This window comes from Monosiga brevicollis, genomic scaffold (genome assembly GCF_000002865.3).
Source record: "Monosiga brevicollis MX1 MONBRscaffold_7 genomic scaffold, whole genome shotgun sequence".
Taxonomy (NCBI): domain Eukaryota; class Choanoflagellata; order Craspedida; family Salpingoecidae; genus Monosiga; species Monosiga brevicollis.
Window position 1 is genome coordinate 907,923 of NW_001865044.1, and position 27,873 is coordinate 935,795.

Genomic DNA, 27,873 nt, shown 5'->3' on the forward strand with positions numbered 1-27,873 from the left:
GTCATTAAAAAAACCATGAGGGTCGCGTCTCGGAAATGCCTTTATACTATGCTATCATCTTTGTGTTGACTTGGCGCCTGGACCGGCAAGACCACGCACCGGAGCGCATCTGCTCCGCCGTCAAAGCGAAACAAGCGCTGCTTGAGGGCGTCGTTCTCGAGTCGCACGCGCTTATATTTGGGGTCGTCTGGGTGATCACACAAGTTCTGAAGCAGCCGGGCCACGGTCTTCATGGCTACGAGAAACTCTTCGTGGGATGCCGAGCTACAGCACGCGAGGGGGTGAGCGGTGACGAAGAAGTGAAGCGTTGGAGTGAGTTGATGGCACCGGGTGGCTAGCGGCCCGGCCCGCTATCCCAGGCATTCGGCCAAGACAGGTCAACACCAACCGTTTGATGCGTTCCAGGGCAGCCTTGACACCCTCAATAAGCTTTTGCTTGGATGGGAGCTCCTCAGCTGTGCTTGAGGGTGGCGCACTGGTGCCTGGCTGGCGACCCACGTAGATGGTGGCACCCGAGGCCACGTTCAACTGGCTGAGCTGGTCTTCATCCTTGAGCTTCTTGCCTTGGCAAATGAGCATTTGAGCGTCGATCGGACAATCCTCGCGCTGGGCAGCAATGAGTGCCTTGAGCTCGGCCGTGGTCGTCTCGCCGCCCTTGGGCAGCTCCACTGTGAACTTGGCCTTGCCCCCGACTACAAGAATGTTAAGCTGAAAAGCCATGTCGCCAGTGTTCACCGCTATACCGCCGGGCTCCTTTCTACCCAACCACTACCTCCACCCCGTCGTCCTTAGCCCCCCCCCGTTCGCGTTCAGATGCCACGCCAGCCACTGACTGCTCGCCTCGCTTTCTCGCCGCCGCCGCCGTCCGTCGTCCTCAACACACACACACACACGAAGAAAAGCACGGAAGCACGAAAATGTCTGACATTTGTTGGAAGAAGAAAGAAGAGATGTGTTCGAGAAGAAAGCAAAAGCTGGCCAAAATTGGTACGCAAACGCCAGTTACTCAGAGAGTGTGTGTGATCGAGAGAGAGAGAGAGGGAGGAAGCGGTAACACACACGTCACACCTTGCATTTGTCAGACGTTCCATGTCGCGGTCAGAATCTGACATTGACTTCCAAGGTTAGCATCGTCACCGGCGCGCGGGGGCCTTGTTCGAGTTGAGCGTGTGGCTGAGCGTGTGGCCGGTGTGTGTGTGTGTGTGTGTGTGTGTGTGTGTGTGTGTGTGTGGTGGTCTTCATGTCTTCATGATGGATACTGGGCTGGCTTGATAGGGTGCGCAAGGTGTTTGCAAGTTGTGCGGGGAGGTCAATCGACGCCCTGTTCCCTAGCCAAGTTTTGGGTTGATGCACAAATCGTTTCAGGATGGCAGAGGCTTGGAATGGCATCTTGGGCTACATCTTGGGCCTGAGCGGCGCCACCTGCACGTTTGCCCCAGAGCTTTTTCGGTGCGTACCGCAGTGCCATCTCCACTCGAAAGCCCATCTTCAGCGTGGCACCTGTTGTCGTTTGATGCCGGCTCTACGTGACCGTCACCGACCCCAGTCTTAGTGTACAAGACGGACATGTCGCCGTGGGTACCGTTGCGGCCCTAACCGGCGCCGTCGCTGTGTATAACGGCCTCTTTCGGAAAAAGCAAGCGTCTCAAGCCTATCTCATCTCCACGGCCCTGGGTGCTCTTTCCAGCACCGGCATCATGCTGGCCATCTATCGCCCAGAGTGCGCCTCGTACCTTCTCCCTTGCCTTGCATCATGCTACTGCGCCTGCCTGGCCCTTGAAATGCTCATCGCGCCGGACATGGTGCTCGATACCCTAGGCACTGGCGGTTTGGGGCCTACCTCGGGTTTATGGGCTTTTTCCACTGCTCGGAATATGTCATGACCGCCCTCTACAATCGCGACGTCCTTTCTTTCGACTGTAAGAGCGTGCTCTTCCCCCCCCCCTTGCAGCGTTATAGGTGTCCGTCGGCAACCTGATGCAGCAAGGCTGGAGACTTCCTGGGTGATGCGTTTTGAAGAAAAGCAACGAAGCGCAGCCTGGATCTCATTGGCCAACCTTGTGCCCTGCTCCCATAATAGCCTTTCTCATCAACCACAGTCGAAGCTATCACGTGGCAGCGCTCAGCTGTTGCATCGAGTACTACTTGGAAATGCGCTACTGCCCCATCATCAAGTCGCTGAACATCATCTCCTACGCCGGTACGCACCTGGCGCGATCCAGCTGTATGCCAATCAGCCTCTGATCATGTATGCCATGCGTGCACGCGGGCTTGGGCCTGCTTACACAGGGCTGGCCATGGTCGGCTTGGGCGAGGCCTTCCGCAAGCTGGCCATGTGGACGGCGGGCAGCAATTTCAAGCACATCGTGGCCACCAACAAACTTGAGAGCCACGAGCTCGTCACCACAGGCATTTACAGGTCTGTGCGTGCCCACGATTACCCTCGAATGGACTCTGCAACCCCCTGCTGATGCGCCCCACGCTCTGTTCTGCCATGCCCTGTTCTCTTTAGCTTGTGCCGCCACCCAGCCTACGCCGGTTGGTTCTGGTGGGCTGTGGGCACGCAAGTCCTCCTCTGCAACCCCTTTTGCTCGGTAGGGCCGCGTTCCAAGATTGCTTTTTGCGTCGCTTTGCACGCCGGCACCAGCTTACACCTGGGGCCAATCTTGCACCATCCGGCCTAACCTTCCTAGATCGCGTATGGCTGGGCGGCCTACCGCTTCTTTGCTGACCGACTTGAGTATGAAGAATATCATCTGCTGCTGTTCTTCGGCACGCAGTATCACCGCTACCAACAACGAGTGCCCACTGGTGTTCCCTTTGTGCAGGGTTACGTCGCCCGGGAACAGCTCCTCTCCTATCTCACAGCCCGCGAGCAAAGCGCTGCTACGAGCTCTTGAAACCCTCTGCCGCCCTTTTGACATTTGGGCAGAGTTTGTGCACTCACTTCCATAACATGTAGCAGCACCCAGAGCCCTTTCAATTCCATTTCCATTTACATTTCCTTTAACATGACGCCAACCCCCTCAGCTCCGACCCTGTTACTGATTGATGCATTTCCATGTTGATGACTTGACAATGTGATCCAGAAAGTTTGTCTTGCTCTCTCTCTCTCTCTAAAGACTTGACACCTTGCTCAAATACGCATCAGCTCGTCATGCGGGGGTGCTGGTGGGGTACAGAACCAGCTCGGGGTCGATATATACATGACATGGGTGGCGCGACAGGTTCAGTATGTGCAAGAGCGGATCCATGTCTGGTCTCTAAACACCCATGGACCAAACGATGTATGGCTTCACCCAACATGAATCAGAAGGAATGCGTGTGCATCGCGTGGTGGCAGGGGAGCAATCAGAAAGAGGTTCAGACAGTGTAAATTTCGGATGGCGGCACGCTTGTCCCCGCTGCCAATCTGAGGTAAGGCACCAGACTTGCTGGACGAAACAGGATCCGTCAAAATTTACGCCTGGACCTTCTTGGTGGCCTGAGAAAACATGCAAGAAAGGAATGAGTACGTGATCGCGACGAACTGGCAGAAAAGTTCCACACGACAAGAGCACCATGCGAACATGGACTCAATCCATAATAGTCAAAACAGAGCGCGCTGAACAGCAAAAGCCACCATGCACAGTGGGAGCGCAGGTAATGGGGGGCCAAGCACGGTAACATACAGCAGTGTTCTCGCGGAAGCCGTTCTTGAAGCGCTGCTGGACATCGCGCAGGTGTTTCATGCGGCCAGTGCCGGTGGTTTTGCGGCGGATGGCCTTGTTGCTACCGGCTAAGCACCCGCGAAAAACGCAATGATTCGTACAAGACGGAGACCAAATCAAAAGTGTGTGAGGCAACGACGATGTTGTTGGAGACCGGGGCAAACACCTTCCTCCCATGAACCGAGCTCAGCCTCGGGTGTCATCGAACAATACTACAACTGGGACAAGCACTTGGTGCCCCGACGTGCGGAAAGGTACTTACGAGAACGTTTGCGGGCACGGGGGTAACCGCATGCAGCGCAACGGCCCTTCTGGATCATGAAGGACGACTTGCCGCAGCGCACACACAGGGTGTGCGACTTGTTGTGCCGCTTACCAAAGCTGGACGTACCCTTGGTCTAAAAAGCCCGAAAAACCATGAACATTGAGTCAAGTGAGGAGGCAACCAAGACCAGGTCAATGGCATCAGCAGCTCGTCCTCAACATCAGCAAGCAAGCAAATTCCATGCGAGCCGTGGTCGTAGGTCACACGACACTGCCATCCCATGAAAAAGACGTGCGTGCGAGACCTGTCCGAGCGAGGAGCTCGACGAACGATGTCTCGTGGCCGTCCGGGCGGCAGCTTTGCGGATGACACGAGCTCTCGCTCGATGTCAAGTCACACGCGCCGTTGCGCTGCCGATTGATCAGACCATTCCACCGGACAGTGGGTGGGGGACGGTGGCCACCGCCCAAGCCACGAGGCTGGTTCGCGAGCTCGATCGGCTGGACGGGCGGACGGGACGGGATGGCGACGCTCACCATGTTGCCGGCTAAGGGGACAAAAAAAGTATCAGAGAAGGTTCAAATGTCGCATAAGATCACTGTTCAAAACACGTGTTCTCATCTTTATGTCTGTTTACAGCAAAAAAAGAAAACCAATGGTAAATGTCAGATCATTTGTTGACTCTGCCAGTCAACAAGGGTTTATTGAAGCCACTCGACGAGTTTGCGTCGCTATCAACACCACTATAAGCTAGATTCGTGTCTGTATGTGCATCAAAGTTGTTGCTGTTTGCGCCAAACCGAAAAAGTTTGAAAATTTCAAGCAACACCTCGGATCAAGTTGTGTGTGCTTTTCTCGAGGCGGTGAGCAGCGCGCAGGGGCGGTCGGAATGGATGCGGGGGTTGATAATGGATCGACGTAACCATGATAGAGGGGAGCAGGAAGAGGCAGGAAAGACCGGCAGGCACTTGTGTATGGTGAAGATTTGCCTTGATAGTGATCGTATTCAATCGAGGGGGAGATGTGCTTCAAAGCTGAGCTGAGCAGGGGCAATGGACGTGGCTTGAGGTCTGACGCACACGCCTGCGCCTTAAACATAGAACGGTGCTTTGATTTCCTCACTCGCCATGAGCAGTAGCAGTGGGGCACGAGGCCGCCGCGGTGGCGGCACCAAAAGCGGATCGACTGCAGTTCACGATGAAGACACTCGAGGCCGGCACTCCTCACGTTCCAAAGAGGAGCAGGCTGGGCGCGCACCGATTCCGCTCGAGCTGGGTGGCATTCGCTTGGTGTACGATGATGGTGTTTGGACCACCGGTATGTGCTGCGGGCTGCTGCATCTCGTATTGGGCCGTGGCAGCATGCATCCCGACCTGGCCTGGCAACAAGTCTTCCCCCCACCCTGTTGCTGATGAGGCTTGATCGCTGGCATGGCCATGGCGCGCGCGTAGAAAAGATGCCAGAAAACGTTTCAGAAGTGGACGTCAAGAAGCTGACGCATGATAACCGGCGTCTTCAAGAAGAAAACAATCTCCTCAAGTACAAGATTGAGGTGTTGATTGATATGGTACGTTGAGGCTTGACTATCTTGTCTGGAAACATCGCGAGTTGAGCGAGGGGCTGGGTGGAGCATGGTGCTGTGCCTTGAGAAACAGTGGTGCGTTGGGGTGACTTGAGAGTAAGCATGTTTGCTCCTAGTTGGCGTCTGACCGTGAGTGGGGGTGCACATTTTGAGGGTGGGCCCAGGCAAAAGTCGGGAGTTCAAAATGTGAAATGAATTAATCGTATTGGGTCTCCGGCACGAAATGGGATCGGGAAAGGACAGAGACAACGCGCAGCGCAGCTCGCGCGATGCTCGGACAAAACTCTACGCTTGAAGCCACCACGCTGACCATCGGCTGACCATGCATCCTCTTGTGGTGGCCCGCATGCGCCTGAACGTAGCTCACAGAAGCTCGGATTGAAGCCGAGGATATCGAGGAGCGACTTGATCATGAGAGCACCAACGGACACCATGGCAACAATCACAGCTCACGACGGTAGACCGGTGGCAGAGCACCCCAAACCAAGGGCGCCAAGCGCCAAGGCCATGGCAACGACCAACAGTAAAGAACCAGACGCCGTCTTCCGCTCTCTGGCCTCATATACGGCGTGGGGGTGAATGTGTGGCGACTCGCGACCTGCTTGAGTCACCACCATAAGCCCAGGACATCCAGGACAATTGAGATACACATTCAGCGCGACACTCGGACCAAATTCACGAAAACCGCAGCAACCACAGCAGTAGCCGAAAGCAGCTGGTGCTGGTCCAGGTAAGTTGAGTCGCCCACCGCAAATTGTACAGGGCATGAAAAACAAAATCAACCACTCGAAGCATGGACGCTTCGAGTTGTTCAACAATAAAACAGGTGAATAAGCAAAACAGGAAGCGCGGCTGCTCCGAAAATCATAAAAGGCAAAGGCCAAGTCAAGATCAGCGCAGCACAACGCGCAACAAAGAAAAAGATTTAGGCAAGCTGGAATGAACATGACGGGCGTCACTGTTGCGGAAGAACTCAAGCCGCAGCATTGGCCGATACGGTGCCTGGGGGCGTGTCCATCTGGAACTTGGCCTCAAGCGGGAACGGAGCCGTGTCAGGCTCCAATGCGCGCTTGAGCAGTTCGGGATGGCCTAAAGACTCCAAAGTGGAGAGAGCTTCCTGCACCAGCGCTCGCTTAACCTCAACATCATTCCAGATTTTGTTATTCTGACGGGTTGCGCGACGCGCAAACTCCTTTGCAATCATGCAGCGCGCATTTTCCTCCTGAAACACATGCATCCACCCGCCCGCGCCACCATGTTTATCCAAATGAGGCAGAGACACAGCAAAGCATTTTCACGACAGAAAAAGGATACAAACAAAAAAAAAGGGGGGGCAGAGGAGGGCCGGGGCCCGTCCAGACCCTGAATCAAGGAAAATAAAAAAAACAGGCGGCCTTGTTGGCAGGGACTGACCTCGCGAGACAGGCGGTGACGAGGCCGAGCCGCCGGCACGTTGAGCAGCTCCAGCAGTTCACGATTGGCCTTGGCCTCGATGGTATCCGCCGCATTCTTCTTGCCCTTGGACTCACGTGCTGCACCACGTGCCTGCACAAGGCTAGGCGCTGTAGCTCCAAACGATGATACCACTGAGCGAGTACTCGCTGCCAGTCGGCCCCAAACGGCCGTGCATCCTGTGACCGCTGCCATTCTCGAGGTCCGTTTCACACCGCCGCGGAAGAAGAAAAACACGACACGTTGACAACAGGTGATGGCAACAGCTGTTGTGAAAAGATGAATGACATTGGGAGTTAATGATGAGTTGTGACTGGTTGTTGTAGTTTTGTTAAGGCTTATAACGTTATTTTGTGTCGGTTTCGGTCGTGTTTGAATCGACTAAGTCAAGCTTGAGGTGAACCATGGCGACGGCAGGCGGCGAGGCGGCGCCCACGGGTGGTGCGGCGAGTGAAGCTCCGCTGCTGGACGAGGCACAACAAGCGCGCTTGGATCAGCAAAAGGTAGGCCCATTTATATCACGCTTTGACCACGCACAGGTGTCTGCTGCTTGGCGGCTAAGCGGGAAGATTCGGTGTGCTCGTTGCCAAGGCGTTTGGGCCGCATCTCACACGCCAATGTGGCTGGCTACCTGCTGCTGGGAATCTAGCGCCGCATGCGCTTCGAGAACGAACGGTATCTGCGCGATCACCCGGAAATCAAGCAAATGACGGCCGCATTCTCCTCGTGAGTCCCATTCACCCATGATCGGTGTCTCAGCCCATCGGACGCTCCAATGGAGCCTGTCTCGCCTTTTTGCTAACGCTGATGGGACCTGGCGGCTCCTTGCTCCGGTCTAGATCGGTTCTTCAAAATCGCCCCGATGACATTGCTCACTTTGCCAGTGGTACGGTGTCGGAAGTGCTGCGGCTGCCTGATTCGCTAAACGCACACTCCTTCCTCTATCCACACATCTGACCACCCAACAATCGGCGTGCCCGTAGAATTCTTTTCTGATCCCGATCTTGCGAGCAAGATAGCTCCCAAGAGCTAACCCCCTTCTCAGCCTTGGTTGATGATTCCCGATACCTTCCTAACGCCCGGTGCAACGACCTGGCTTCTGTTCGCGTCTGTCTCCCACACTGCTACACTCAAAGCGCCCGCAGACAAGAACGAGGCATGGCATTCTCGTTTGAATGGCCATTGTGCCCCGACCCACTCCTGCCTCTTGCCGGCAGCAGACGGCATGACCGGGAAACCCCAAGGGCTGCGCCCTCCCTCGGTGCCGTGTTCATTGGTGTTTTTGAAAGTGCATTGCCTTCCTACAATTCATACGCTCGATCCCCTCAATCTTCCTTTCTGAGTTCTTCAGCATCTCTTCCCACCAGCGGCATGAATCATATTGATCAGACCATCCAAGTCCATCCCCAGCAATTCAGCCGACGACCTTCCCCCCACCAACAAGAAGAACCAGCCCGAGCCAGCTACCGCCCGCCCGCCCTCCTCCACCATCACACACACACACACACACACACACACACACACACAATTCACAGCTCTCACTCTCTCACTCACTCTCTCTCTCATAGATAAATGTATCTGACATTAAAATCTGACAAAGGTGTTGGTTCGCATATGTCTGACAACTGCATTCATACCAGCCCACATGGCCACACACACACACACACACACACACACATTTGAGCGCACGCGGACGCGACGAGGACGAGGAGTGCCTCTGGCTGGGCGTCGGTGGTGTTTATCTCCTCTCCCTGTGCCTTGACGTTCTTGAGGGAGTTGTTGTTTCATTGGTTTGCTTCGGAGGGCGCTTTTTCTTTTTCAGAAGCTGCCAAAGATGGGTCGCAACCCCGTTGCCCTTTTCAAGAAGGGGCGCATCGACCCGCATCCCAGAAAGCCCAACAAGCGCCCTCATAGGCGCGGTCAGGCTGCACCCGCAGAGGATGCACCCGTTGAACCCGCTTCCAAAAAGTCAGCCGTTCTGCAACAGGAGGAAGACGCCGGCATTGTTACCGGCGTCAATCTGCCCGAGCTTCCGGATATTGACCCCACTGACCTCAAGACTGATGCTCGACCCGACGAGCAGGATGAGACCGACGCTGATGGCATTGCCAATGAGGAGGGTGGTCGCGCCGGCATGACCGCCGAAGAGGCCCAGGCCAACCAATTCAAAGTTACTGCCTCTGCCTTCCGCACATCTCGCGTACGTGCTAACCCCATGCATGATCAGCCGCTGGGCCCTCGGCCCTGCACAAGTGCCCCTGGCCCACCGCCTCTCACACACACTTCCTTGATCGCAGGAGCTGTACGCGGCGCCCTCACGGGAGGAGATGGTTGAGCTCAAGCAGGCTCAGCTGCTTTTCAAATCCAACATCTTCAAGATGCAGGTTGGCACCTCGTTCCGCCCAGGCTACGTGGCCTGCGGTCCGCTGCAACTTGTCGACATCAAAGCTGGCGCAAAAACTCACGCATGTCGTTGACAGCTGGACGAGATGCTCAAGCAGACCCAGGTCAAGTACCACAAGCTTCGCACGCTCAAGTCTCATTTGCAAGCTCTCAAGACGCACCTCGAGGCCCTCCCTGCCATTGAGACCCCCCAACTGGTCTGCCTCGCTCAATACATCGCCCTGCCACATGTCATGTCATTTTTTCGACATTTGTCGGCTGACCCATGCTCGTCTACTTGCTTGCGCTTTGCACACCGAACATCAAATACTCCCAAACCACGTCACAGGTACCCATGGACAAGGGCGTCCAGGGCGTGCGCGTGCCTCTCGTCCTAGGTCAAACTGAGGCTCGCGAACTGGAGTACACCATCGCCGCCCCCACAGCTGGTACGTCGTGCTGCGCGACGGTTCTCAATTCCATCACCGTCCTGCTGCTTTGGTCCTGCCACAGCACCACACCCACCTTTTTTTCTTGCCTTCTTCTGACTGACACCTCGCAGTCGAAGTGATTGGCAGCCTGGCCGCCCAAACGGCTTGCAAGCCCTGCCTTCAAGTGGACCTGGCCGTCACCATGCCCACAAGCATGTTCCATGTAAGCACTCGCCTTTGTCCCTTGCCTGAAGCACTTACTGGAGCGCACCATCTCTTGGTCGTTTGTAACCCTCAACCATCTCCCCTGGCTCTTCTCGCGTCGGCAGAACAAGGATCACCTCAACAACCGCTACCTTGTCAAGCGTGCCTGCTTTCTGGCTCATCTGGCTGCTCACCTGCAATCACGCCCTGACGTGACAGATCCTCGCTTTGAGTTTTTGAATGTATGTGTTCTCCCTGACACTGCCCTGGCGTTACGAGCAGCGTCCTTGTTTGGGCAACAGATGAATGGACCCAACCGTGATCCCAATCTAAAGTCTCACACTCGACTTTCTGGCGACTTGTAGGAGGATCCTTTAAAGCCTATTCTGACATATCTGCCGCAGATTGACGGTGCAGCCAGCAAGTGGCGCGTGCGTCTCTTGCCCAACATTGACGCTTCTGATCTCTTCAAGGTTGGCTGTCGGCATCTTTCCTTTGCCTCTTTCTTGCCTGCATTTGTTTGTCCCTTTCCCTTTCATCGGCAACTCGGACCACAATCCAGCAGCCAAGTCAGTTGCAGCGGCCACGACTCACCTGTTCGATCTCATTTCCTCTTTCAGATGTCGCGACTGGGTCCGGATCGCAATTGTCTTCGCTGCGCTCGCAACGCCTCTTTGCTTCCCGTTCAGCCAACTGAGGATGATTCTGGTATGTGGCTTCATCATACGCTGTTGCTTCTGTTGTTGCCTCATTTCACTCACTGGCGTGTGTAATAACGCCCCATCTGTCTTGTCTTCATTAGATGAGACGGCAACGCCACGTTATAACAATGCCATTCTTGAGGACTGCTTTCTGACCTCAGACCACGATGTACGCTGACCATAAAAGAGTCAACTACCAAGATTGCGAAAAACCGCATCTTCACATGAGTCCTGGTCTCTGTGCATTGCTGGGCCACCGCTCACGCCTTTTCCGATCCTATCCTGACACATCGCAGGCCATTGATCATTATGCTCAAGACGAGCGTTGCACAAGCTTTGGCCCCGCTCTCAACCTCCTCAAGGTTGGCATCGGCTTTGAGTTGGATCCTATTTTTGGTTTTGGTATTCCTTTTTATTAACCCGAGACTTTGTCCACTCATTCCTACTGCTCGCCAACGTCAGACTTGGATTCGTCAGCGCCAGCTGGGTGATGAGGGACATGCCCATTTCAATGGTCACTGCGCCGCCATGCTCCTGGCACACCTTCTACGAACTCGCCAGCTCCCACGCGAGGCGAGCAGCTACCAAATGTTTCGCAAAGTTATCAGTTTTTTGGCCCTGCAAGACTGGAGCAGTCAAGTCGTGCGCATGAAGGCGAATGCCGGCGCGGCGGCCAAATCGAGCGGTGATGAACAGGGTGATGAAGCTCTTGCCGACGACGCCACCTTCCTTCAGGCCTTCGATGCCGTCTTTTTGGCCCCGAATGGCCGCGTCAATCTGCTGGCTCGCACCACAAAGTACGAGATGTTTCCGCACCATCCCAACTCGACTTGCGTCACGCAAGAAAAAAAAAACATGCCAGAAGTTTTACACACACGCGCGTGTGCGTGCGCTTTTCTCACCCTATGATTTATATCTAGGGCTGGCCGACAGCTTTTGCAACAGGAAGCTCGCGTGGCCCTGGCCATTCTTGATGACGATCACGTCGACGGTTAGCTTTGCCTTCCGTGCTAGATCCTTCTCGGTTCTTGGTTGTTGTTGTTTGTTTGTTTTTTGTTGACTTGTTCTGACTCTTCCTTCCGCGGTATCCTGCCTGGCATCATTTCAGGTTTCCAAGCCTTATTCCTATCACAGCAACGTGCCGCGCTGGCCTATGACTGTATCGTGCGCGTGCGTGCCACCTCCGCTGTTGCTGCCGCTTACAGCGCACAAGTTCTCAATTACGGCGGTCATTGGCATGCCCTTGTGCAATCCCTGGTGGTGGCCCTACTGACTCGTGCGCTGGGTGATCGCCTCCACCTGGTGGTGCCCAGTGCTAAGACCACTCAGCCGTGGGCCCTTGACCAAGCCCCGATCGACCTGAGCCCGTCGGCGTCTGCTGATGCCACGCTCTTCTCCTTTGGGCTCCGTCTTGACGATGCCAACACGGAGCGCTTGATTGACCTGGGACCCATGTCTGATGATGAATCGGCTGTGGCTGCGTTCCGCGACTTTTGGGGCGCCAAGTCAGAAATGCGTCGTTTCCAGGACAGCTCTATTCGCGAGGCCGTGGTCTGGGATTGTGCGCCCTCAGAGGCCTGCGATGTGGTTAAATGGATCATCCTGCACATCTTGCAGCGACACTGCAAGCTGGAAGGCCAAAATGTGTTTGTCCAGCACCACAGCTTCCGCCCCGTTCTGGGCACCGGTCCTAATGAGCCTGATCAAGGCCGCGTTGCAACGCAACACGTGAACAAACGCTTTGGTGAACTGGCTTCGGCTCTGCGCCAGTTGAATCTGCCTCTCAAAATTGTCGGCGTGGAGCCCGTGAGCGCCACGCAGCGCTACACTGACCCATTCCCACCGCCCCAGGAGAAGGCCGCTCACCGTTCTTGGGCCCCCGCTTTGGAAGTTGTCTTGCAGTTGGAGAGCAGCGGTCGCTGGCCCAATGACTGGACGGCCATTCGCCACGTCAAGTCAGCCTTTTACATCAAAATTGCCAACGCTTTGGACGCTGCTCGCCTGCGCTGTCGCACGACCGTCACACCGGCCTACGTGGATGTAGACTACGCCGGCTATGTCTTCCGACTCGTGGTGCGCGTTGACTTTGAGCGCAACCTCGTCAAGCAGCGCTTGGAGGAGGCACAGCTGGCCCAGCGCCAACTGCGTGCGGCTGCCCGGGATGTGCCTGAGGAGCTGGAAGAGGCCATTGCCACGTACCAACCGGCTTTGATTGCTTTGAACAAGTCTTTTGTTGCACTTCCTGCGCACCACGCAATGGTCCATAGCTATCACATGGCCCATGCCTCCTTTGGCGATGCCTGTCGCCTGTTCAAACGCTGGGTAAGTGTGTGTGTGTGTGTTTGCAAGCCATGGCACGGCCACACCCATTCTGTTCTATGATCCACCGCCTCACTGACGGCATTCACTGTACCACAGGTGGCTTGCCATATGTGCAGCGGACACTTTGAGGAGGAAGCACTCGAGCTTTTGATGCTACATGCATACTCTGTGGGCAGTGGCCTGGCCCCGCCCGGCTCGGCTCAGGCTGGCTTCTTGCGTGGCCTATCCGTCTTGGCCCATCATGACTTTGATGCTGACGTTCTGGTCGTGGACCCGCAAGGTCAGTGCACCGCTCTCAGTCGCAGCCCACGTCAGGTTGGCTGTTGAGATACGCTCTGACGAAGCGCTTGTGAATGGATCGGCAATAGGCTCGCTCACGCAAGACCAGGTGGCGACTGCGCTGCGCGAGGCACGCGAGAGCCGTGCTGCGTTGCCATCTATCGTGATCATTACCCCGCAGGTTGGTGTGACCGTGTGGGTACTTGCAGCTTCACAAACACACACACACACACACACGCACACACCCATACCCATACCTCCTTGAGTAAACACTCGCTCACGATTCGGTGCTTGTCCTGGCATCTGCGGCAGGATGTGTCCGGCACCCTGTTTACCAGTGCTGGACCTGGAGCTCCTATCTTGAATCGCCTGCGTATGTGCACGATTTTGGGGGTCTCGTCGGTTGTCCGAGTCTCCTTGTGTTTAGCCTAATGCTCGCTTTTGGCTTTAGGTGTGCTGGCCGCGCAGAGTCTGCGCTTTGCGGGCGATGCTCTTGAGGACGACAGCAGCTTGATTGGTCAGCAACGAGGCAACATCTTGTATGTTGCTTTTGGCAAAGAGGACGCGCGCGACGCGATGCTTGTTTTGCTTTCTCCGACAATTTGCTCACGGAGCCATTGCGGTCTAGGTCAATTTTTGAGACGCCAACCAGCGACTTTGACATTGTGCTCCAGCTCAAACCTGCGCGACTTGTGCGCAGCTGGCAGGGGCTACGCCGCGTGCTGGTATGTTCTGACATGGCTTGCTTCCAGCCGTGCTTGTTAAGGTCATCCTTCCCCCCAACTTCCGTTACGCGTTGCCCCGCCTCACCGTGTGTCTGGTTGGGCCAAACTGGGTAGCATGGCGAGCAGGCGGGTCACGGGGATGACCAGGTTTTCAAGAACCTGACTTCAGAGGCGGCGCGTAAGCGCGAGGTGGTTCGTGCGGGCTTTGACTTGCAGGCACTTCTTGTCGAGGCTCTGAGCAAGGAATTCGGCCACCTGGGTCTCTTTTTTCATGATGTCTATGGTGGAAGCTGCATTGCTCTTGCGTTTCAACCCGAGGTTTGTGTGCCCGCATGTATGCCATTGGTGCTTGGCCAGTCTTTGTCGGCTTTTCTCACTCTGCATCGGCCTTGACCTTGCAGGCTAAGGTGAATCGCCCGTTTGCGTTGGCAGATCTTCAGGATGCCGCCCCTCATGAGCATGGTGAGGAGGTATCTTTGAACGTGGGTGCTGTTGCCACCTTCATGCAAGCAATTTGTGGCGATGCTGTTGCAATCGTGACCGTGCAGCACACTGCTTAGGGCCTTCGCCGGCCACTACAACGAGGCGTGATATGGCTTTGATTTGCATCCTCCACCAAGAATCGAAAAGTCGCCGTTCATCTGATAGTCAGAGGGACGGTGAAGGCGGCAGTGGTGTTTTGACACCTGGCTCCTCAACTTCTTCCCTGAGTCAATTGATTGAAAGTGAAGTCACTGTCTTACCGCTCCCATATTCGTCACACGACCGGGGACACGGGGGACACGCTCTGCATATGGCTCTATCCACGAAACCAAGTTGCTGATTACACACTTTTTTTCTGACCATCAGCACTTGGGCTTCGGTTTTACGGCATTCAGACACAGACCGAGAACCGTCTTTGTGCCTTTGATCAGAATGTAACGCTTGAAAGACTCGGAGCGCGCCATCTGTCTAGCTGGAGCCGGTGAAATGTTACCAACCGGCACCTCGTCACCACTTGATGCTCTCCCCCGAAAGGGCAACAGACGCCTGTACCCACCACACTTTCAAAAAAAAATAATTCGCCCAAAATTCACCAAATATTCAAGGAAAATTGAATGACTCTAATGACTCGAACACACACACACACACACACACACACATTTCTCAAGTCAAGATGCATCGAGCGACCACCTTGCTCCGTCATCTGACGGCCAATGGTAGGAACGAGTAATGATCTGTGAATTGCAGGAGGGCTGGATAGGGTAGGGTTAAGCTGGATAGGGTGAGCGGGGGAGGGTGGCCATCTTACCGGTGTTCTGTGGGTGAATAGAGGGTGGGCGCGGCGCCACCGACGACGATGATGTTGTCATTTGTGCGGCTCGACGAACGCCGTTGGGTCGTGCCAAAAAGGGCAGTTTCAAGGACACACCGCCCGATGATCTGCTAGCCACAGGTGAGTGAGCTTCCGACCGTGCAGATCCGACTAGAATGGACTCTGCTCCTGGGACGTGCACCCCCGCCATGGGCTCACTGGGCAACTCAATAGTGCTGGAAGCGGTTGTTCGAGACACGAGCATTGATCCCGCCAAGATCGAGGACATTGCCGTCGGCAACGTGCTCACAGACCAGGTACGTGCCAGAAGCACGCACATCACTGCTGTCTCTGTCGCAGCGTTTAGCAAAGTGTGGTGCTTCAACTGCACTCACCTCCCGGCCTCTTGTATCGTGCTGGTGGCAGAGCTTCCTCATGGCCAAGGTGGCACAATTTTTGGCTGGCATACCCGAGACCACCTCCCTCTCAACACTGAACCGGCAATGTGCTTCGGGGCTTCAGGCAGTGGCGACCATCGCTGCAGCGATTCGTGCAGGTCAAATCGACGTCGGCATTGGCGCGGGCGTCGAGTCCATGTCGCAGCGCAATATGACAGAGATTCAACCCCAGGTCTGTCAGACTTGTGCTGTCGCAGATTTCGAAAGCGTGCCAGACTCGTGATCTGTCGTTGCAACCTGATCTGAAGTGTATATGTACATGTCCTGGATCGCGTAGTTGAACCCTCGTCTTTTCTCCTGCCCACAAGCGCGTGACTGTCTCATGCCCATGGGCATGACCAGCGAGAACGTGGCTCAAAAGTTTGGCATCACTCGCGACGTACAGGACGCATTTGCAGCCCAATCTCAACAGTATGTCTTCATGCTCGGGTGCAAAAATCGCACATCTGTATCGCGCGCCCCCAGGACTAATGTAGCGGACGTCCCTAGGCGAGCAGCGGCAGCTCGCGCCGCCGGTAAATTTGACGAGGAAATCGTGCCAACGCGGGCACGTGTGCTGGTGAGCCCCGCCGATCGCGTTCGACATCACCTTTGTTCTGACCAGTCCTGATCCTCCTATGTAGTGGGCAGCCATGCTGAGCCTATCCTTCGCTCATCCTTGAGCCTGTCTTGGTGTGCACTCTGACAGAACGAAGAGGGCGATTTGGAGGAGGGCCCCATTGTATCATCGGACGATGGAATCCGGGAGGGGACGACCAAAGAAGTCAGTGGTCAAAGCATCTGTCGTCACTCTTCCATACGATGTGACACCAGCATGTCTAGTGGGCCCTGATCGAAGCATGGGTGGCGTGCGCGTATGTAGATGCTCGGCCGTTTGCGGCCCGCATTCTCAGCTGAGGGCAGTACCACGGCTGGCAATTCGAGTCAAATGAGCGATGGCGCGGCCGCTGTGTTGCTTGCGCGCCGCTCAACAGCAAGAGCACTGGGACTTCCTGTGCTTGGCATCTTCCACGGCTTTGCCACTGTGGGCGTGCCACCCTCGATTATGGGCATTGGTCCAGCCTTGGCCATTCCTAAAGTGCTCAAGCAATGCCGTCTAGCCACCAGCGACATTGATGTCTACGAAATCAACGAGGCCTTTGCTTCACAGGTTCGCCGAGTGAGCTCAGGAGCGCTGTCGAGCTGAATCGGGTTGTGTAGTGCTGACCATGATTTGGTCGCGACGGTGTGCAGATTGTGTATTGCATGAAGGAATTGCAGTTGGATGAGGCCAATGTCAACCCCAATGGGGGCGCCATTGCCCTTGGACATCCCTTGGGTTGCACAGGCGCACGTCAGGTGAGATTTCTTCAAGGATTTATTTTTTTTCGCGAGAGAGTGGGGTGGCATCTTCAAGCTAAACAATCCTTCATCCCATGCTCACTGTAGATTGCAACCTTGCTGCCGGAGCTACGACGACGCGGCACTCGCTATGGAGTCGTGTCCATGTGTGTAGGCAGTGGTATGGGTGCCGCTGCTGTGATCGAATCCGTGGTCCCGCAATGAGCTTGCTGATCACGTCAATGTAAATCTGATTTCTGGCAACACCCGCGCCCCCAATTGATGGTTCTCGCATCTTGCCACCAATCTTTTCAAACAATGCGGGTGCCCTGTGTCTTGGCATTGACTAGATTTCAGCACCCCCCCTTACAAAAAAAAAAAAAAAAAGTCTTTTCCCAATGCTCTTCACAAACAAAAGAAAAAGAGAAAAGAAAGAAAAGTCGCCGTTATGTTGTTTCTCTTTCCGAGGCACACATCCACTCCCTCACTCCTCGTGCGGAGTGATTCTCAGCTTCGGTTGCGTGTCGAGTGGGGTGCTGTCATTGTTCTTGACAGCACAACGCGCACGCAGCTTACTCTGGTCGAGTGTTGAGCGTTCAAACTACGGCTTTTTTTTTTTCCCTTCCTACGACGATTGCCTGCAGCTGAGCGCGAGCTTTGTCTCAGCGCGTGCGGTGGGCAAAGGGACTGGCTCCCCGCTAGTAGGACTGTTGCTGTTGCCTGCTGCTGCTGCTTGGTGTCTGCCGCCTGTCACCATGTCCTACAGGCTCCTCCGTCGCGAGTTTCCCGAGTGGAAGCTCACCGACTACGAAGAGCAACGCACCCCTCACCCGGTGCAAGATGAAGCGGACGCCTATGCCGAGATTGCGGCTGCTGATGTTGGCAAACTCTTCAAATGTGCCGTCTGCTTGAATCTGTTGGAAAACACCATGACGATGAAGGAGGTGAGACATACACTTCAGGCTGGGCAGTACCTCATCGGCCACAGGCCGCTGTGTGCGGCAAGGCACTCAAGCTTTGGGGCGATGCAAGCATTGCGCTATGCCAAATTACTCATGACTCATGTTGGAATCTGCCACGTAGTGTCTGCACCGGTTTTGCAATGACTGCATCGAGAAAAGCCTTCGCCTGGGTCGCAAGGAGTGTCCCACCTGTCGCACCAGCTGTCCATCCCGACGATCTTTGCGCCACGACGCTCGTATTGACGGCATCATCCATGCACTCTACCCTGATCGCCAAGAGTACGAGCGCATGCAAGATCAGGTTTGTTCCTCGTTGCGTTATTCGCGTACCTCTTCGACTTTGTCCCTACCCTTTGCTCTTAATCTTGATGCTAGCTTTGGGCCCGGTGGCCCCGAGCCCTAGCCGAGACCTGCCCCCGCACTCTCGAAGCCTTGCCTCTGAAAACCCCCTCACCTCTGCCTTTGGGATTGATGGTCTTGATGGTTGACCTTCATGTGTTATTAGCTCATTGAGCGCGTACAGAGCTCATCAAATTTCAAGGCATTGGCTGAATCCATCAAGACGGGCATGAAGGTCGGTGTATTGAAAACGCTGGTCTGCCATGTGTTTAGGCGTCAACCCAAGTTCGCCGCTCAAGCACCCTCACCCCTTTGTCTGCACGGATGTGATGGTGGATTTGGATACCGGCCAGCTACAAGCCGAGCACCGGCGGCGTCGCCTCAAGCCTGCTGCATCAGATTCCAAGGCGAATACAGATGATGAAAGCGACGGTGGTCAAGAACAGGAGTCAAACGGGTCGGATGGATTAGAATCGGACGGGCAGGAAGGTGCATCATCTGATGAGCTGGCAAACTCTTCTTCGGCAACCCGATCCTCGCGGCGTTCCTCGCGAACGCGGGCACAGCCAGCGGCGAAAAAAGCGCGGGCGCGAAGCACCCGCATGCGACGTGGCAGTAACGCCCAGAATCCGGGCAGTGCACCCGCATCGGTGGCCAACGAGGCTGGTCTGAGCGGGGACAAGATGATTGAATTCGAGTTGCAACCGGTGGACAATGAGGAGGAGCTGCGAATCAATCGGCCTTTTATCCGCTGTCATGGTGACACAACCATGCTGCACGTGTGTCACTTTGTGTCACTCAAAGTCAATACGGACCCGCCGCTGACCCCACAGCAGGTGACCATCTACATGCAATCTGCCAAGGGCCTTATTATACAGGGTCCGAAGAAATCACTCAAGCGAGCTGCTGCGCAGTTCAAGTTTCACAATGGAGAAGACGAGCCCATGCTACTGTTGTATCGCGTTGACGCCCACAGCAGCTAGTCTAGCGTTGCAACCATAGAAGATGGATGATTTGCCACAGAAGTCTTGCATACAGTGTCCCCTGTGCGTGACACCCAGCTCCCACCCTCTCTGACATGGCAGTGCATCTGAAGTGGAGGACATGCGCATCTGAAGTGCGCCCGTCAAAAGCCATGCTACACATGTCTGCCCCACGCAATCAATGGGGTCGCCGGCGATCCGGATACGGAACAGTGGTTGGAATAGCCGCTGCGCCTTCGAGGCTGAAGAGTTTATCCTTTTTTTCTGGACAATTCAATTTTATATCGGTTTCATCCACCATGGTGATGGAAAGCCAGGCTGGCCCTGCTGCGTCTTGAAACGGCACAACCATCTTGCATGTTGTCAGTGTAGCTTGCCGGAAAGGACCGACGCATCAGTTGTCATCTGCCCCACTTCCTTGGTGACGGAGGCTGTCCAGCAGCTGATCTTTGGGAATCTCCGTCCCACGCACCGTCAGCGTGTAGCAGGCTAACCCCCACGCGCCGGAAACGCAGAAGACAGAAAAGTAAAGAGCCCAAGCAGGTTCATGTCACAGTGAGTTAGGATGAAGGTGGGCAAGCTGGAAGGGGGCGGTGCTTGGCAAAATAGGGGACAAGCATGTGCGAACCGTTTTCAATCTTCTTCAATGAGCTTTCAAGGACATCGATCTTAAAACGCAAGTCCTTATCGTGCATTCGGTGGGGTAGGTGGCGAAAGGCTAGAAGTAACGAGGCAAAAACGGATGCATGTTGTGCATGACGTGCGGTCGAATGCTGTGTGCGTGGAGCGGAGAGGAGAGCAGTTCGGAAAAAAAAAAAAAATCAATGTGCAAGATAACCAACCATCAAAACATTGGCGCACAAAGGTCATGATGGAGCTCGTTAAAGCTTCATCACCAAGATTATTAATGCACATGCGCATCTGTGTAAACGGGCGCACATCATGACAACCGAGTCAGGTTCACATGTCAGACAGCGCGCGCGACCAGGGCCATGTCCTGCGCATGGCATTCAGGTACATGCAATGCGCGAACCAGTTCACCGGTGAGGTCGGCAATACCCAGGATGTAGTCCAAGGGAGGGATGGCCAGTGCCACGGGCGCCTGCAGTGGAGGAGCAGACACAGCAGCAAGCTGTCACGCAAGAACTGGATGCTGTCTCTGCACATGGCATTTTCATAGGAATCGGTCAAGCCTAGGGGACTCTGTTATGCCGGAGTGGCGGGTTGCGTTGTACCTCAGCACCTGCGTCGCCCTCCACGGGCTCAGAAGGCTTTTCTGGTTGAGCGATGGCCTCTTCGAGCTCAGCCAATGTGGCCAGACGGCCATCCTCGTTAAAAGCCAGGAAGGTGGCGGCTTCAATGTATTCTTGCAGACCTAACAAATACATGATGTTCGACAAGTCAATGCAGAGTGGTTGTCTACTGAACCAGGTGGCAAGGCATTGCCGTCGCACCAGGGGAAAAGGCTCGAGCGTAGAGAAAGGGGTCATGGCCCTGTAGTTCACGAGCGATGGCACGCAGGTTCTCGCGAATTTCTACCAGCTTCTCTCGAGCCTCCTGCAGCGTGGTGTCTTTATTCTCTGCCGTGATACTAAGCAAGGGTCGTGTTGAGAAGCAAGCGGTGGTGAGAACGGAACGAGTGGTTGGTGTGTGGGAAGGAAGAAAAACCAACCGATGCAGGATGAAGATGGCCCGCTTGCTATGAATGGTCACATCTCGGCTCAACTTGACCAGGCGCTCATATCGATCATGCTAAGCGTGGCAGCAAAACATCATGAGCGCTGCTCAGAACGGACTGGCAAGAACAAGTCTGCCGCATACCTTATCAGTCAAGCGTTTGGCGTAGCCAAAAAACTGTCGCTCAACCTCACTGGCATCATCACGCAGCACTGGTTCATCCGCCTTGCTGCGCTTGGGCCCTTGGCCGCCACCGCGACCGTTCTGTCGCTTCCGCTGATCCATCTCAATGTGAGTGTGAGAGAGAGAGAGGAGAGAGAGAGAGAGAGAGAGTGAGCGAGAGAGAGAGAGAGAGCGAGAAGAGAGAGAGAGTGTGTGTGTGAGAGAGAGTGGGAGCGAGAGAGAGAGAGAGAGACAAAGGCAAAGTCAACGGCTTCGAGCCGCTTTGGTCTCACTCAACACGATGCACAGCTTGACAAAAAGTCTGACATGCTCACATTTTTTTTTTTGGGAACACACACTCTCTGCACACACACACACACTCTCTTCTCTCTGAGGATGGAGGCGATCAGGGTCAGTGGGCTGGATGGATCGGCCATTGCTGTTCATCTCAATGGTGCCACGGTGACAGAGTGGAAGAATCAGCGCAGTGATAATGCCTTCTTCGTGTCGGAGCGTTCAGAGTGGCAAGAGGGTCGCCCAATTCGAGGTGGGATCCCTCTGGCCTTTCCCCAGTTCGCCGGTGATGGGCCTCTGCCCAATCATGGGTTGGCTCGCACGCTGCCCTGGACTGTCGCCGAGCAGGCCACCGGCTACATTCAGCTCTGCCTACAAGAATCGGCCGCGTCCCGGGAACTGTGGCCGTATGCCTTTGACGCAACTTATTCCGTGACCTTTAATGCGTCCAGCTTCAGCTCGGTGTTAGAAATTACCAACCCTCATGCACGCGCGGCAGGCAGCGCCATGCAGTTCCAGGCTCTGCAACACACCTACTATCAGCTTGATGCAGTGACAACCCTGCAGCTTTCAGGACTGGAGGGTCGCACCTTTCTCGACAAGTTGACAGGGAAGAGCCCCAAACAAGCCCCAATGACGCCCCTGACAATCCAAGCAGAGACCGATGCCATCTTCGTTCCTTCACAAAATCCTCGCCCCGTGCTGCTCCAACTCGAAGGAGCACCCGTCTACGAGATCAACTCTTCTGCCTCTATTCAGTCAGATGAGGGCCTAGCGCAGCCTCTGCCCTCCGACGTGGTGCGTTGCAATGCGGCGGACGCGCTTTGGTCCCACCGCAGCAGCAGCTTTTTTGCTGCAAAAGCGCAAAGGAATGGCTGGAATGGTAGTTTTGCGGCTTGTCCTGATTTTGATCCTGGCTGGCATCCCCTGGCCCAACGTATCCATCTAGGTGATTTGGAATCCTTGGATCGCCAAGAGCGCCGCCATGGCTGATTTTGGGGACGAGGAGTACCAGCACATGGTTTGCATCGAGCCAGGGTGCGTCTCTCAGCCCGTGACGCTCGAGCCCGGTGCCACCTTTCGCTTGGAACAACACATTACCCTACTGGTATGTTAGATGCCTTCATCCTATCTTTCCTTGCTTTTGAGTTGAATCGTTGTTCGAGACGAGAGTGTTCATAGCCCAAGACTGAACCGTTTGAATTGGACTTTCATTCACGTGTCACCGTGCCCGGCGTGTGAACCATCTGGATGTCCAATAGCCACGGCCTCACCTGTGAGCTGGTCGCAAAGCTCGCTCAGGAGCCGCTGCAGAGCAGCATCATCCACCTCTAGCTGTGCAATCTGCACGACCTGGGATGCAATCTTGAGCTGCTTGCGTTCCAAGGCATACTGGTCCATCTGCTGGCAATGCTGAGCCTGACAATGTTGCCACACACATTGGGCACAAGCAGAGCGTGGGAATGGGACCATGTGAGTTGTGTTGGTCACCACATCACCGGCACTGCTTCATGTCAGTTGACCATCCAAATGTCAATCTGCTCCTTTAGCTTCTCTTCTCATGCAACAAGTTGCGTCTCTGTTCATCATTTCCACGTCTTTTTGGGAATGAGCCACGTTGAGTTGGGGGCTAGGACCAGCGCCTACCTCCGCATGAGCCTCACGTTGAGCCTTGATCTCGCAGGCAGCAGCGATGACTTCCTCAGGCAAGGCCGCAGCGGCAGCCGCACGCAACCCTAGATTCATACGCATGAGAGCTGTCACCAAGATTCTGGGATGATATTGTCCAGGTGGATGTCATGGGCAAGTCACACGCCAGCCAACAGGGGCCTCGGTCTGGCTGACCATAGTCCATCTCTTGAAAAACGCCGCGTTGTAGCTTGTGAAGAATGTGCGAGTGCAAGGATTCAGAGTCAGCGGTCGACCCCAGTCCGCTTGCGACACTTTCTGCTGTAAAGCAATAGCTGCATGCAGTGCCGGGCATCGTGAGTGTCGACTCTCCCTTTGCGCAGTCCGGGTCACTTGTCGTCTCGGGACATACTTTTGCACGTTTGGGTACATCTCCAGCCTTGTCAGTGCTCGAAAATGAGTGACCAAAAAGAGCAGCGCTCCAGTTTGCACCAAGTGCTCACACGCGGCAAAAGAGATACTGGCGCCTTCTTGCGGACTGGTGCCTGTGGCCGGGCGAGATGATATAAATGAGCGGCAAACCCAGACGACAATGGCCCAGTCGCCCTCATTCGCATGCAGGCTGGAAGCGTACCGCGCCCCAATTCGTCGATGATGATCATACTTTGTGGGGTGGCATGCTATCAACAGTGTCCACAATGGCGTCGATGGCGTGTGAGACGAGCTCTCAAACTCATTAAATCAAACAAACAGTCGGGTTGGGGTCATCGCAAGGCTAGCTCGACGCTTGTGCGTTAAGCTGTGCCAAAACTTGCCTGTAATATGAGGTTCAGCTCCTGGCATTCTATGCCAAAGGCACTTGAGTGGGCCTCAATTGCGTCGTCATTGCCAATCCGGGTGAAGATTTGCTCAATGAGGCGAAAGGAAGCAAAACGTGCGGGCACTAGCCCGCCCAGTTGCGCCAGGATCTGCAGGAGCACCACCTGGCGCAGATACACGGACTTGCCCGCCTGTTACGCATCGCAACAGCACCCCCACCCATGGCATGCATGGCCAACGCATACACATGTTTGTGCTTGGTGAGGCACTGGCGAGTGGCATTGCCTTGCGAACTTGGCGTGCGTACCATGTTGGGCCCGGTGATGACAACCGTTGAGGCGCTCCTGTTGGCATACGTGTCATTGGGTACCACTTGTGAGCCCTCGCGCAAGCCACGACTAAGGAGTACGGGATGGTAGCCGGCTTGAATGGCCAGTGTTTCACAAAACTCGGGCTGAGCAAAGGAGATGCTTGGATATTGAACGGCCATGCCCGCCAAGCTCTGCAAAAAGTCAAGCAGAGCCACCTGTGTTGGCGACGAGGTGAGACTCTTGACATGAAAAGAAGGGAGAAGGTGGGAGAGGGAGGGAGATTGCAACATGGCCCGTGCAGAAGGGTGCCCGGGTGAGCCGACCGTTTCGGCCAGCTTGTAGAGCATGGCAATGTGGGGGCGCAGCTGGGCCAAAAACTCGTGCACGATTCTATACCAGACCCAATTGAGGAGAGCCACGGCGTTATTGCTTTCTCGTGTTTCAGACACCCTTTGCACACGTACCCATTAGCCAAGTCCATGAGCTCGGCAAAAACTTCTGCAACTCGCTCGTTCAGACTGGTCAACTCCTCTGTTGAGCCGGAGGCTGTCTTGCCCGATCTGTGACAAGGTTGCAGTTGGCAAATCGGAGAGCTATGACGCCGTGATGATGCACACAGGCAGGGGTCTAAGTTCAGGCGAGAGGGCGCCAGGCGTACATGCTCAAGAATTGCAGGACGGATGGCAAGGCATTGGCTTCTTTGGGGATTTTCATGCGCATGAAGTGGCCGCGAGTCTGCGAAAAGGCCAGCTGCGCCTCGAGCTGATATTCATCATTGAATGCTGCGACAACTTCTGTATGCATGCCATACACGGGAAGTCAGTGGATGTGAATCAAATTTGATAAGCCCGTTCCGCAGCCTTCCGGGTAGGCCGGCCGACCGCACCATGCATATCCGAGAGCAACTCTTGATGAGTGCGACGCGCTATGTCGAGCAAGTCTACGGGCATGCGGTCTGGTAAGCGACCTGGGGGATCAGGTCTGATAGAGGGCAGGCAAGGTCCAAAAAGCATCGCGGAAGTACAGATTTGTAGCTTTCTGCGTGCCCTCGTAAGCGTGCTTTCCATATAGAGATGGGTGGGTAGCTGTGCTGTGATACTTGCCATTGACACCTTCCTTGATGGCACCGACCACGGCTTCGCGCGGAAGGTGAGAGCCTGCATGAACGTCTTGAATGGCAAAGGTAGCGGTGAACAAGGACTGCATAGCGGCTGTAGTAGTGGGATCGAGCAGATCGCGCAACATCAGCACGAGTGGCTGGGCGAGCTGATCGCAACATTGGCGGAGAGGCTCAACAAGCTGCAGATCTTGTTGCAGGTGTAGCAGCAACATGAGGCGGCGGGCTATCGCTTGGGCATCGTCGCGCTTGGGGAGCTGAATACACATGGCAATGGCTCCATCAATATCGTGAAACTTGTTCAAGAGCTCAGATAGTTCGCGTAGTCGCTCCTATTTATTTTAAATCGTGATCGAGTGTACACAGAGAGGAGGATGAATCAAACTTTTCGTGGTTAGAAGGGGCGTGGGTGACGAGATGCATTTGATATCTAAATCGAGAACGCCAAAGCTGACGTACAGGCTGAGCAGCCAGCAAACTCACAACCTGCTGGCGACCCTTGATGGTAGCCAAGGCTGGACAAGCAAGTCGGTCAAGTGCAGAGAGAGGTCGAGCGAGATCGAGATCAAGAGAGCAGTGGGCAAAAAGTGGCAAGTGGTCATATTTGAAGAGCGTCGTGAGTTTGGATTTGAAGCTCAGCATGGTATTGTTGGGCACTCGTGACGGCTATATACGTACTGGCCGGAGGCTGAAGGATTTCTGAGCGCAGCATTCGATCTAACAGATCATTTGTGAAACGGAGCCCGGATGCGGTGGTAGAGTACAGGCTTTTCAGAGCAACTCTTGAGGCACACATAATGTTGGCCACAGGCCTGTCTGTGTGAACAGATCCCAATTGGGCAGTTGAAGCGGTGGATCTACGCACCTCCTACAACGGTTTTAGTGTTGTTCAAAATGCCATAGAGGCTGTTGCTGGTGTCTGTGGGTTCTCGCACGCTCTGTAGCAGCTCGAGTTGCTTGACGCTGTTGGAATCTACTTGCGTGCAGGAAAAAAGAGAGACTGACTTTGGGCCACATATGTTCTGTTCACACACGCATACCTATCCAGACGGCCCCATCAGCCGTTGCAAAGGTGATCTTGAGACTCTTGCTGGCAAGATGGGTGGCTTCTTCGTGCTGTACAAAGCGCATCAAGGCTGCAGCACTTGCAAGTGCATAGTACCTATGACCACGTTTGTTCGTTTGTGTCACAACAATGTTTGTGCCAATGGCGGGACTCACGGCTCGGGACCAGAATAGAGCAAAGCAAAAAGGCACTTGCTTATCGGCGAGGGCTAAAAGGGTGCTTCGGTAATCCGCGGCTGCCAAGCGCTCGACCATGTCCCGACCTTGTTGATGCGAACAGTTTCTTTGCATATGAGGTTTGTGGGTTTACACATTGGGAGTGGCCAAGATGGGCGCACCGTCATGCTCATTGAAGTAGCGGCGGGGAACCTGAACAAATTCCAAGTTCGGAAAGGCTTCGAGGAGAGCCGAGTAGAGCCGTGCTGGCTTGCGAGCCGCGCACAGCGTATCTGGTACTGACATGTGATGCAAATAGGAGTTGAGTCAGATGGGCAGCAAGAAAAGGTTCGCGAACACAGAAAAGAGAGAGAAAAGAGAGAGAGAGAGAGAGAGAGAGAGAGAGAGAGAGAGAGAGAGAGAGAGAGAGAGAGAAAGAGAGAAAGAGAGAAAAGAGGAAAAGTGTGAGAGGGAGATGTCAAGGAGTTGGCAACCAACGCAAGAGGCAGATGGGGGCTTGATGGGTAATTTTGGTGACCGTCTTCATGTAGGAGGTGGTGTCAGGAAACTGGTATAGCCGAAGCAAGGGGCGGGCGAGATCAAAGCTCGCTAGCCCGACCTCGCCGCGAGCATTTCTAAATAGTGCACGCCAGGGCGGTTGTGCGATGAGAAATGCTAGCCGAACGTAATGATAATGGGCGTACCACATAAGAAGCTTTGGGCCTGCCAGCGCTTTTGTGTACATCCGGGCACCCGGCCCTGGAGACCCGCAGATAGGCAAGCAAGCATTGAGCAGACCCGAGGCCTTCGACGACGCTGCACAACATGCGAGATGTGGCTGGAAAAGGCGTTTGTGAGCGTGGCGTCCGGGTCGAAAGACTCCGGCCAGAGCGAGCCATGGAGCGACTGGTGGGGCGCAGGCTTGGGGTTGAGGTTGGTGCAGGCGTATTAAACTGTCGGCGACCCTGCGGCTGCCGGCCAGCTGGTGGACAAGCCAAGGCGAGAGGGTGAGTGGACATGGCGGTGCGACAATAAGAAGTAGCCGCCTCATCGGAAGAGTCAAGCATACAAACCTGCTCCTCTGGTGGAACGCGCGGGTCGTGCCGCCATGCTTTTGGTCCCTGCAACTTTTTGAACGTGATGATGTGTGCCCGTCACGCGACACCACGAATATGAATTGTCGACAATTTGACGCTCTTCCCGCCAAAAGCAATCTGACATTTGGTGTACGGTA

General features: G+C 55.0%; 9 protein-coding genes across 9 annotated transcripts; 6 read left to right on the forward strand and 3 right to left on the reverse strand.

The window, feature by feature from the left end:
* Positions 1 to 1,849: 1,849 nt before the first annotated feature.
* On the forward strand, positions 1,850 to 2,900 carry MONBRDRAFT_7483 (uncharacterized protein; the record flags this gene model as incomplete). The annotated part of the gene is made up of 5 exons (XM_001744859.1): positions 1,850 to 1,919; positions 2,081 to 2,200; positions 2,290 to 2,419; positions 2,513 to 2,594; positions 2,694 to 2,900. The coding sequence occupies 5 exons, from the start codon at positions 1,850 to 1,852 to the stop codon at positions 2,898 to 2,900; spliced, it is 609 nt and encodes a 202-aa protein (XP_001744911.1).
* A 675-nt stretch (positions 2,901 to 3,575) lies between these two features.
* Positions 3,576 to 4,108, reverse strand: MONBRDRAFT_16444 (uncharacterized protein; the record flags this gene model as incomplete). Its single annotated transcript, XM_001745038.1, has 2 exons — positions 3,576 to 3,778; positions 3,973 to 4,108. Coding segments are annotated over 2 exons (339 nt in total), but the record flags the coding sequence as incomplete, so codon positions are not given.
* A 994-nt stretch (positions 4,109 to 5,102) lies between these two features.
* On the forward strand, positions 5,103 to 6,096 carry MONBRDRAFT_36725 (uncharacterized protein; the record flags this gene model as incomplete). The annotated part of the gene is made up of 3 exons (XM_001744860.1): positions 5,103 to 5,292; positions 5,427 to 5,542; positions 5,920 to 6,096. 3 exons carry the CDS (start codon positions 5,103 to 5,105, stop codon positions 6,016 to 6,018), a joined length of 405 nt encoding a protein of 134 aa, XP_001744912.1. The 3' UTR covers positions 6,019 to 6,096.
* Positions 6,097 to 8,843: 2,747 nt separating this feature from the next.
* Positions 8,844 to 14,613, forward strand: MONBRDRAFT_32055 (uncharacterized protein; the record flags this gene model as incomplete). The annotated part of the gene is made up of 21 exons (XM_001744861.1): positions 8,844 to 9,209; positions 9,307 to 9,393; positions 9,490 to 9,609; positions 9,741 to 9,840; positions 9,954 to 10,045; positions 10,152 to 10,268; positions 10,392 to 10,499; positions 10,647 to 10,734; positions 10,829 to 10,896; positions 11,024 to 11,089; positions 11,289 to 11,524; positions 11,648 to 11,718; positions 11,836 to 13,049; positions 13,146 to 13,329; positions 13,418 to 13,509; positions 13,641 to 13,701; positions 13,780 to 13,867; positions 13,957 to 14,053; positions 14,168 to 14,245; positions 14,270 to 14,371; positions 14,455 to 14,613. The coding sequence occupies 21 exons, from the start codon at positions 8,844 to 8,846 to the stop codon at positions 14,611 to 14,613; spliced, it is 3,594 nt and encodes a 1,197-aa protein (XP_001744913.1).
* A 598-nt stretch (positions 14,614 to 15,211) lies between these two features.
* Positions 15,212 to 17,350, forward strand: MONBRDRAFT_36727 (uncharacterized protein; the record flags this gene model as incomplete). Its single annotated transcript, XM_001744862.1, has 10 exons — positions 15,212 to 15,252; positions 15,366 to 15,488; positions 15,582 to 15,664; positions 15,774 to 15,977; positions 16,083 to 16,216; positions 16,295 to 16,364; positions 16,494 to 16,568; positions 16,668 to 16,955; positions 17,039 to 17,143; positions 17,234 to 17,350. Exons 4-10 carry the CDS (start codon positions 15,783 to 15,785, stop codon positions 17,348 to 17,350), a joined length of 984 nt encoding a protein of 327 aa, XP_001744914.1. The 5' UTR covers positions 15,212 to 15,252; positions 15,366 to 15,488; positions 15,582 to 15,664; positions 15,774 to 15,782.
* Positions 17,351 to 18,021: 671 nt separating this feature from the next.
* MONBRDRAFT_3354 (uncharacterized protein) lies at positions 18,022 to 18,433 on the forward strand (the record flags this gene model as incomplete). Its single annotated transcript, XM_001744863.1, has 2 exons — positions 18,022 to 18,069; positions 18,209 to 18,433. Coding segments are annotated over 2 exons (273 nt in total), but the record flags the coding sequence as incomplete, so codon positions are not given.
* A 1,240-nt stretch (positions 18,434 to 19,673) lies between these two features.
* Positions 19,674 to 21,390, reverse strand: MONBRDRAFT_20699 (uncharacterized protein). The gene is made up of 8 exons (XM_001745039.1): positions 21,231 to 21,390; positions 21,082 to 21,161; positions 20,864 to 21,000; positions 20,645 to 20,784; positions 20,443 to 20,511; positions 20,252 to 20,330; positions 20,038 to 20,127; positions 19,674 to 19,898 (listed from the first exon to the last, which is right to left on the reverse strand). The coding sequence occupies exons 1-8, from the start codon at positions 21,369 to 21,371 to the stop codon at positions 19,804 to 19,806; spliced, it is 831 nt and encodes a 276-aa protein (XP_001745091.1). The 5' UTR covers positions 21,372 to 21,390; the 3' UTR covers positions 19,674 to 19,803.
* A 254-nt stretch (positions 21,391 to 21,644) lies between these two features.
* On the forward strand, positions 21,645 to 22,659 carry MONBRDRAFT_16468 (uncharacterized protein; the record flags this gene model as incomplete). The annotated part of the gene is made up of 2 exons (XM_001744864.1): positions 21,645 to 22,268; positions 22,492 to 22,659. 2 exons carry the CDS (start codon positions 21,645 to 21,647, stop codon positions 22,657 to 22,659), a joined length of 792 nt encoding a protein of 263 aa, XP_001744916.1.
* A 1,306-nt stretch (positions 22,660 to 23,965) lies between these two features.
* On the reverse strand, positions 23,966 to 27,384 carry MONBRDRAFT_24663 (uncharacterized protein; the record flags this gene model as incomplete). Its single annotated transcript, XM_001745040.1, has 13 exons — positions 23,966 to 24,181; positions 24,298 to 24,540; positions 24,625 to 24,691; positions 24,766 to 24,861; positions 24,960 to 25,095; positions 25,188 to 25,282; positions 25,326 to 25,750; positions 25,878 to 25,933; positions 26,097 to 26,234; positions 26,284 to 26,391; positions 26,459 to 26,746; positions 26,944 to 27,155; positions 27,344 to 27,384. The coding sequence occupies 13 exons, from the start codon at positions 27,382 to 27,384 to the stop codon at positions 23,966 to 23,968; spliced, it is 2,121 nt and encodes a 706-aa protein (XP_001745092.1).
* Between the last annotated feature and the right edge of the window lie 489 nt (positions 27,385 to 27,873).